The 10433-nt window shown below is 40.8% G+C and overlaps 1 protein-coding gene across 2 annotated transcripts in view; it reads left to right on the forward strand.

The window, feature by feature from the left end:
* The first annotated feature begins 2014 nt into the window (after positions 1–2014).
* LOC117883194 (calcium-activated potassium channel subunit beta-2) overlaps positions 2015–10433 on the forward strand; it is a 236922-nt gene continuing 228503 nt past the window's right edge. For both annotated transcript variants that reach the window (XM_034782281.1, XM_034782283.1), the window contains exon 1: positions 2015–2253. In XM_034782281.1, coding sequence (XP_034638172.1) covers positions 2216–2253 — 38 coding nt within the window. In that variant the 5' untranslated portion in view covers positions 2015–2215. The remainder of the gene's footprint in view (positions 2254–10433) is intronic.

A 10433-nucleotide genomic window follows, 5' to 3' on the forward strand; every position in this document is an offset into this window, starting at 1 on the left:
GGCTTTAACCCTTCCAGGGCTGCAGTGGGCAACCACCCCGCTATGCTCCCCCACTGCAACTTGAGACCATTGCTTCTTGTTCTGTCATCTGCCACCACTGAGAAAAAGCCCAGCTCTATCCTCTTTAGAACCCCCCTTCAGGTAGTTGAAGGCTACTATCAAATCTCCCCTCACTCTTCTCTTCTGGAGACTAAATAACCCCAGTTCCCTCAGCCTCTCCTCATAAGTCATGTACCCCAGCCCCCTAATAATTTTTGTTGCCCTCCGCTGGACTCTCTCCAATTTGTCCACATCACTTCTGTAGTGCGGGGACCAAAACTGGACACAATACTCCAGGTGTGGCTCACCAGTGTTGAATAGAGGGGAATAATCACTTCCCTCAACTGCTGGCAATGCTCCTACTTATACAGCCCAATATACCATTGGCCTTCTTGGCAACAAGGGCACACTGCTGACTCATATCCAGCTTCTCGTCCACTGTAATACCCAGGTCCTTTTCTGCAGAACTGCTGTTTAGCCAGTCGGTCCCCAGCCTGTAGCGGTACATGGGATTCCTCCTTCCTAAGTGTGGCACCCAGATCTGGATGCGGTACTCCAGGTTAGGGCAAGGCACATTGGCAGGGCAATGTGGACAATATTGAACTGCTGTTGCCTATGCTGCCCTCATTCTGGGCATCAACAGAGGACTTAATTCTCTAGAACTTAATCTGGCACCTTTCACAAGCACTAAATTATTTAATCTGTCTGTCTACTCATGTCACCGTTAAGAAATCTTTGCTGTGCATTACCACGTAGCAACCCTCCGCAGTACCAAGGTGCTATGCATGGCGATCAGGGAGCAGACACTGTACCTTTACGACATGCAAGAATAAGAAGTCACTGGATACCAATTATTACTTTATAATTGTGAATTGCTTTCCATGGCTGAACACTGGTACAGAAACACTTTAATAACCAAATTCTTTTTGTCTGGATTGGCTACTAAGTGTATGTGGCAATACATAAGTGACACTGACTTCATTTAGACTGGTAAGTGAATGACTTAATTACTTTCAGTATCACTCTACTGACTTAACCGAAGTTACTCCAGATTTATAGCAATGTGGGAAGAGAATCCGGCCCTATGTCCTTAAAGATAAAAGATCCTACTAAAGGATCAACCATTCCAGGCATTATCAAATATGATTCAGCCTTTAGTTTTCCTCCTGAATCTGAGCAAGTGTGTGGCAAAAATTTGACTGTCAAAGGCATTTACTTCATCTGAAGGAAAATTATTTGTATTTTTTCCCAGACATATATTAAATATCAACACTTAATGTTTCTATTCAGGAAATATGTACACACACATGCACAATGGACCTGATTCTCCTCTCACCCCAGGGTAAATCAAGAAAAACAGCACTGGAGTCAACAGGGCTTATGTCAGTGTAAAAATCAACGAGGGAGTAGAATCAACGAGGGAGTAGTGCCCAGTGACTTTAAGCACTACAAAAAATCCCACAGCAAGGGACGTCTTTAGAGGTGAAATCATGAAATCTCCTTCTTTATTGCTGTTTCCTTTTGGTGCTAGAAATACTGAGGAGGCAAAAATAGCAAGGCCAATGTAGCATATTTTCCCTGCCTGCCCATCAATCTTTTAAAAATCAAGCCATAACTTGCCTTCATAGTCTCCCATACCTGCTCTGTCCAGCAAGAAACTGTCCTGTAGATGGATATTTAAAATATCATTCTGTTTTCAGGTAGGGCTTTCAAATACAACATTATGGAAGAATGCACCTTTAATAATTACTTCCTCCCTGAGAGTATGCTCTTAAAGATGTCAACTGGCTTCGATACAGCCTCTGAGTTATATTTTGCTTTAATTTGCTTATTTGGGTACAAAAAAAAAACTTGCATCAGATAGTTTATTCTGGGTCAATACTAACTGTCCAGAATTGTTTGCAATAGGAATGAGGAAAAGTTACAACAGAAATTGCATCATAAAGAATTTAATTTCCAAAAGAACTGCAGAGGCACCACTGGAAAAAGTTAGCAACGAGGAGGAGTGCTCTCTCTTGGTTCCTATTAGTGCTGGTCTTTGGGGTGTAGCTTTCCTCCTGGGCTTCTGCGTTTGTTTTACGTGTTGTTTTCCACTTCCTTCTGGTCAGGATACTTTTTATGACTAGGTGAGACAATACAAAGCAGCAGCACAGAATCTGTTCTGCTGCAGGACAAAATGAACCTTTGCTTCAAACATCCAAGAGACAAATGGGGGTAAGTGGAAAAAATTAAGCTGTTCTGGGTGGAGGGTGCATTACTTGAAACTAATTGACAAATAATAAACAGCTGTTTTTTTCCTAGCTGACCACAATTTAAGAATTCCAAGGGAGGAGCAGCCCTGAAATATACCAAGGAAGGAATTGAATGTAGGCCTTTGCTAAAGTCTATTACTTAGAGGTTATGGGAATGGTAATCCTTTAAACAAGGTTCACTAGGCCTCCATGGTAGAGTTTAAATACATTTTCCCTTTTTTCCTACTTGCAAAGAACTTCTATATTTTTCCTTCACTGTGTACACTATAAATAATCAGAGTTTATCCTGGTATTATTATCTTCTTGTATTTAGTGCATATTACAGTAGTTATATTTGCTCAGCTGTACTGAATCCTATAATGAAGACATGGTGCAAAGGGCATTTTCAAGATGTGCAATGAATCTCTGTAGCTAATAAAATAAGCAGCTGCTCCGTTGGAAATATCAACGTGAAGCTATAATGGTACTTTGTACTAACAAAGTGGACAGCGTAAATGATCCTATTTTATAATCCTATAATGTCAATACAGTTTGGTTCTACATGCATGCAGGAAATACAAGATTTGGCGACACAAACTTTTGCCCCAAAGATTTCCTGTCTGCCTATGTCAGTGGTTTGTTGTTGTTTTTTTAAGGTAGACTCACTCTGTTGGTCAGGTTTGCTGTGATCTGCATAGATACAGTACAGCCAAGTTTTCAGTTATGATAGCAAAGGGATTCACAAACAAATCTGTGTATATGTGTATGTATTAGCAGCAAATAATCTATTTCAAAAACTTCACCTCTTTTCTTTTTCAACAGTATCTGCAAACAATTTAAAACTTTCTCAGATTTATTATTTATTCCATGTTGTTCACCAAATAATTCTGCCAAATCCTTCTCTGTAGATTATTGTGTTGCATGTATTTGATATTCAAAATGTCACCCATATTTGTTAGTTTTGATTGGCTACATAGATTGCATAGTATGTTTCTGGTCTCTGACTGGATTAGCATAATGCTTAGAATCAGATTTCTCGTGTGAATACTAACAGTAACACTTTCAAAATTCACTTTCCATGAATATTCTCCACTATTTACTCATAATCCATTGGTGCTGCAAATATTCCTGCTAGTAAATGTTTTCACTAGAGCATTTGTGGAAAGCAGTTACAGGTGTGTGAGCACAATCAGAATTAATTAATATAAGAAAGTGAATGGATAGCTCTCAAAAATATTTTGAAGTCTTTGTGCTAATATAATGAACTAAATTTTTCTCCCATTCACACTACTGCAATGATAGGAATGGAGTTACTACAGGCTTATGCTGCTGTAACAGAGGGCAGAATTTTTCCCCAGTGTTTAAAGTTAACTGCTTGCAAGAGAACCCTAAATTACTTGTTCAGCAATGTGGCCTAGTGAATATGGCATTCAGGAAACCTAAATTCTATTCCTGTCTGTCACTGCACCTCTCTGTGCCGTTTACCCTCCCACCCTGGTCTGTCTTGTCCATTTACATTGTGAGATCTTTGGGGAAGGGAATGTCTCTTACTATGTGCTTGGCCAGTGCCTGAAACAATGGGTCCCCAATCTCAGCTGGGTCCTCTTAAATACCAGTAATAATGCCCATTGAAGTTGATGGAAGTTCTACCTAAGGATTGCAGCATCAGCCCTCAAACTTTAGCTGTAAACCGACCAATTTCATGGGGGGATTAAGAGGTTAAACTGTATTTAGCTTGGCAAATCCATGTGTGAAGAGGAGTCAGTCTGCCCAGTGCAGCAGCCAACGCTGGCATTGAACACTTGCTTTACTTTCCATCACACGTCTTCCCTCTGCCACTGAGGCCTCCAATATGCTTCTTGTTCCAGCGGTTTGCCTTTTCTAAATTGCACTGAGACACAAGCAGTCAACGCCAAGGCTATCAGCCGTCAGTGGCAGCCAAGAAAGAGTGTGTAAGATGGGTGTATGGACATTATTAATAAAAACAGCAAGAGGGAAAGAGAAGTTACTATGTTAGTTAAAAGTGGGATACTTTTATAACCTTGAGCCAGTGATCTAGACAATCAAACTGTAAGTTAGCACCGCCACTAACACACAGATAATAGCTTGTGCTGAGAACATGGAGCCTGATTCTGATCTCATTCACACAAGTTTTATACCAAAATATTTCCACTGACTTCGGTGGAATTACTCCCGTTCAATAGATTAGAATCAAACCCACAGTCTGTATAAAAGATAAAGGGTCAGATTCTGATCTCACACACACAGGCATAAACCGGGACGAACTCCACTGAAGTCAACAGAGTTTCAGCTGTATAAATAGGAGTAGAATCAGGTCCTTTGTATTTAATCTTTTCCTTTCTTCTCTATTTTCAACTGGAGCAAAGAGCTCAGATTTCCACTATTGTAAGTGTCTAGCGTGATTTAATTCATGTTCTCTTATGTCCTGCACCTGAACTTTCAACAATCCAGCTGTATTTGTATAGTAAAATGGAGAAATCGTGTCAATCATATAAACTCAGGGTTACAAAAAATAATTTACCAGCTTGCTAGATGGTATCTATGGAGTAGACTATACAAAAAAAAAAATAACCACCTGTAAAATAAAGGTACTTTGGAACTCAGCAGGAAGCAAAGAAGAACAAACAGAGAAGCCCCCTGGAAAAAAAATACTAGATGCACACAAAAGGATCAAAATAATATTTTAAACTGCCTTCATCAGAATACGCCACATGAGAAGATTTAACTGGTCACCATGAAAACAATAAAGTGGGTTATTAAAGTCAGGAGGGAAATAAGAACAGAAAATATCTTAAAAGGGGAAGAAATGAATCAGATAGTAAAAACAGCATCTGAAATATTAAAGAGAAATCCACCTTCCAAAGCAAAGCAATGGTAATTGTCAAAAATTGAATTTGATAACCCTCCATCCCATGTGATTGTCTAATAATCGATTGCAGTTACTTGACAATGTTTTTGTTATTTTCCAAACTTATCTGCAGATAATGCAGTTCCCCCCTCCCCAATAAGCATCATGTGCTTTTATGTCTGAGTTGTAAAGTGTCATTTGCATGATGTCAAACATGTTGGCACATGCCATTTCACACATTACTGTCTCTCCACCTGACATGTCAAAGCAAGAGATTTTCAAAGGCACGTGTCTTTGAACTGAAAATTCTGTTTAACAAAGGTATGTCAAGAGTTATTTTAGTAAAATATCTCCTCATGTGGCATCCTGCCTCCCAGATTGTCTACACATGAGTTGAGACAGAATGATTATTACTTATATATTGCAAGCTGTGTGCATGGTGCTGTATAGGCAAGTAAGTAAGAACAGGTGGCGTATTCTGTATTCCTTGCCTATCCAAAGCATAGCTACGTGAAGAGTATACGTTTTTTGTCCCAGATCCTTTGCTGGTGTAAACCAGCATAGATTCAATGGACCCGATTCTCATTTCTATAAAGGCCCTGGCAGTGTGAATGAGCCTGAGGGTCAATGAGAATCAGGTCCATTGACTTTAATGGACCAATGCTAATTTACACCAATAGAAATCCAGCCCATTTCCATGTATCCATTTGCACCCCTTCTTCTGTTCCTTGTTTCCCTGTTGTGACGTGCAGCTCCTCTCTGCATATCTGGAAAGATCTTTGAGATGCAGATAATTTTATCTATAGTAAAATTCTGATATTGCATCACTGACACCATTGAGGAGTAAATTGCTGCTTTAGTGTGATACTGGATCTGACACTCAGAGACACACTCCAGAGCAGTAGAGACTCTTGCATAGAGTTCTAAATGTGCCTTTATCTTACATTTTTATCCTAAATATGCAGTTGTTGTAAGAGTATTTAGGAGTTTAGGTATTTTGACTTGTATTAAGAAATGTGTGTTGTCTTGCTGAGGGAAAAAAAGCAATGTAATTTGATACACAGCAGAAACTACGCTGCATACATGTGTCTATTAATCTGGTATTTAGAGCTGATGGGGAATTTTTTGATGAAACATTTTTTCCCTTGGAAAACGCTGAATTATCACAATTGCAACTTGTCAGTTTCAACAATTTTTCAACTCAAACATTTTTGGGGGAAAAAATTGAAATTGTGAAAAGGTTTTATTTTGACATTTTTGAAACAAAATATTCCTGTTTTCCAGTTCAAAATGACTTCATTTCAAAAGATAAGCTAATTATACTTGGGTTTTTTTAATAAATTAAAAATGTAAATGGTTGATTAGCCCAATAAATTTTTTTTTCTTTTTATTTTGGTGAAACTTTTCATCCTGATTCACAACATTTTTCATCAGCTCAAAAATTTTCCTGGGACAGGAAAACCATTTCCTGCCCAGCTCTGCTGGTATTGACTAGTTTGAAGTCGGTGCAGGGATTTAGACTTATAGCACTTAACATTTTCATACCAGATGATTGCTTTAATACAGTCCTGTGTGATTTTAATTTGCAGAAAACTTTTTCCTACTAGATCCAATAGGTGGCAGCACTTCATCCACAACTAACTAAGCGATGAGCTGTAAACAGAAAGTCTAACAATGTAGACGGTTCGCAGGTCAGAAGACAGTTACAGCAAACCCTAATTTAATGTATGTGGCATTAGGGTTAGGGATGTACCAATGCTAGAGTTGTTCAAAATTCATTCATTAAAATTTGCTCAGTGACAAAACAAAATACGTTTGGAACAAACTACCCAATGCTGGAGAAGGAGAAACAGGTGCACTCCATGCTACTTGGAGTGGGTGTGTGCCCTGTGGTCGCACCCAGGATAGGTAGTTGGCCTTAGAAGACTGGCACATTAAGGCAGTGTGGTTTAGCACATAGGACACTAGATTGGAATTCAGGAGACCTGACGTATATTCCTGGCTCTGCCCCTGAGCTGTTATGTCATCCATGGGCATGTTTCTTCATCTCTTTTTCTTCTCCCACCTTTCATCTGTCTTTTGCACATAAAATCCAAGTTCTTTGGGATAGGCAGCTGTCTCTAATTATGTGTTTGTACAGTGCCTAATACAATTGGGTCTTGATCTTGGTTTGGGCCCATGGTTGCCACTGAAATCCAACTAAACAACAACAACAGTACCAACCCTAAAAGAAAGATACTATAAGAATAGCTAGTAGGTAGGAGAAAGCTGAAGGTGATGGGGTTGCTTACCTGGAAGATCTGAAATTACATATCTCTGAAGGACTAAACTGGAGAGTAAAAAGGACTTCATGCAGATGGGCTATATACAATAATAGTTGATATTGCCTAGTCACTGTACAGAGCTGAGCAAAGGAAGCCATTTGCTATGCACAGGAGTATATGTGAAAAGCCTAGGACAGGGCAAGGTAGGAAATGGTCCAGGAAGGAGCAAGGGATCTGCATAATCAGGCCTTGGCTGCTCATGAAAGGGACCCTGGACTAGAGCCCAGAGCAGAGAGAAGGCCTGAGTTCCCCTACTGGCCCACTGAGGAAATACCCTCACATGAGGCGTAAGGATTATCAAAATTCCCTGATGCCAGGGGCAAGGATTAGTGAGTCCAGAGTCAGGCTGAGGACCCAGTGTGAGGTCAGTGGACTATTTGTTGGACTCTGGTTTACCCAGGAAGGTATGGGACTATTTATGACCTGACTTGAGGGCCATGTCACAAGAAGTTGTGGGCTACCAGGAGGCCTGAATGGCAATTTGACAGAAACTGAGGGGAAGGCCCTGCAACACCCTGCCTGGCCACAAGGGGGAGAACCAGTGATGAGTCACACTCTTACAGCCCAAAAATTGTGTCTTCTCAAACCCTAAATATAGATTTCCTTTAAAGGTCATAAAGATAATTGTTATCATTAAATAAAAGGACACATACTAAGATGTGTGAATACCCAATGGGCCAGCACGCTTACTTAGAGCTCAGACTGGTACAGCAAATATAGCATGTAACGCATGTACCCTGATGAATGTTACTAATATAATGTCCAGATCCTACAGTAACAGATGCTCTATAAATTAGAATGGAAGAGCTCCATAGAGAAGTAGAGCAGAATGGATTGAGCACTATTAGCTGAACCCATTATTTTGCCAATGTTTTTCATTAAATACATTATTTGGCTAAATATGTTTGAGTATGTTGCCAGCTAAATAACTGGCAAAGTATTTGGCAAATACATAATTTGGCAAACACCAGAAAAAATGATTGAATAAATGTATATTCTACTGGTAGGTGGGTGGGTTGGTTGGTTTTTAAGGATTTGGCTCGGATGCAGAGATGGATGGATGGAAGGATCAAAATACATAGACTGGCTTTGTCTACATTTCTGTCTGCCCAAAAAGCTGAAACCGCTCCAGATTATAAAAATTACTGTAGGTAAACAAAACACTTATCACTTTCCAGGAAATGTTCATACTGCAAAGATTATTTTTAATGATTCTGAAGTTTAACTGATGTTCAGTCAGCCTCTTTAAGTTACCTAGTCCCATTACTGCAGCAGAGGATGTTGTGAAGGTCCAGACTATAACAGGGTTCAAAAAAAGAACTGGATAAATTCATGGAGGATTGGTCCATCCATGGCTATTAGCCAGGATGGGCAGCGATGCAAAACCATGCTCTGAAGTGTCCCTAGCCTCTGTTTGCCAGAAGCTGGGATTGGGTGATGGGGGAATGAATCACTTGATGATTGCCTGTTCTGTTCATTCCTTCTGAAGCACCTGGCATTAGCCACTGTCGGAAGACAGGATACTGGGCTAGATGGCCAGTATGTCCGTTCTTCTGTACTGTGACCCTATCTTTCAGAGAGCACTGCCTTCATTAGTATGTTTGCAGGCAGGAGCTGTAAAAATGGTATAAGAACAAACAGTCACTGATCGCAGTTACCTGAGCACTTTGATTCCCCCATTAAACACTGGTCTGAGCACTTTATACCATGACCAAGGTTAATGCACTTGTTAACCCATCTCTATTGATGGTATCCTTGACCTGCTTTTTTCAGTCTACTTAAGTCCCTGAGTTTCAGGCACATTAGGACTTGTCTGAACAGTGAGCACAGCAAGCCACGTGTGAATCTACAGCACGGTGAAAGTCCCAGAGTGCGGCTCAGTGTACTGTGCTTTCAAGCAGTTGTGTCATTGTTAGGGCCCTACCAAATTCACGGCCATGAAAAACACATCGTGGACCGTGAAATCTGGTCTTTTGTGTGTTTTTACTCTATACTATACAGATTTCAAGGGGTGACCAGCGTTTCTCAAATTGGGGGTTCGGACCCAAAAGGGAGTTGCGGGGGGGGGGGGGTCACAAGGTTATTTTAGGGGAGTTGTGGTATTGTCACCCTTAATTCTGTGCTGCCTTCAGAGCTAGGCAGCCGGAGAACTGTGGCTGTTGGCCCGGCACCCAGCCCTCAAGGCAGTGCCCCGCCAACAGCAGTGCAGAAGTAGGGGTTGTGACAGGTTGGATCACAGAAACCCCCTTGGGAGCTGCCACCCGATGTGAAAAGACTACCCCTGCTCCTGTTTTCCCTGCCAGCTCAGGACTCCAGCACCCTGTCTTGCTGAGCCAGACACTCCCGTCTGTTCCAACACAGACCCAGGGTCTGAATCGCTTGCCCCAAAGCTGCAAGTTTACCTGAAAACAGCTCACAGAAGTGTGCTTGTCTTTAGCACTCAGATGCCCAACTCCCAATGGGGTCTAAACCCAAATAAATCCGTTTTACCCTACATAAAGCTTATGCAGGGCAAACTCATAAATTGTTCGCCCTCTGTAACACTGATAGAGAGATATGCACAGTTGTTTGCTCCCCCAGGAATTAATACATACTCTGAGTAAATTACTAAATAAAAAGTGATTTTATTAAATACAGAAAATAAGATTTAAATGGTTCCAAGTGGTAACAGGCAGAACAAAGTAAGTCACCAAGCAAAATAAAATAAAATGCGCAAATCTATGTCTAATCAAACTAAATACAGATAAGTTCCTCACCAGTTCCAGAATTCTCCCTTTTACAGGCTAATCTCCTTTTAGTCTGGGTCCAGCAATCACTCACACCCCCCTGTAGTTACTGTCCTTTGTTCTAGTTTCCTTCAAGTATCCTGGTGGGATGGAGAGGCTCCTTCTTTAGCCAGCTGAAGACCCCAAATGGAGGGGTCTCCCACGGGTTTAAATAGACTCTCTCTTGTGGGTGGAGACCCCCCCC

This window comes from Trachemys scripta, chromosome 9, assembly GCF_013100865.1.
Source record: "Trachemys scripta elegans isolate TJP31775 chromosome 9, CAS_Tse_1.0, whole genome shotgun sequence".
In the NCBI taxonomy this organism is placed as follows: domain Eukaryota; kingdom Metazoa; phylum Chordata; order Testudines; family Emydidae; genus Trachemys; species Trachemys scripta.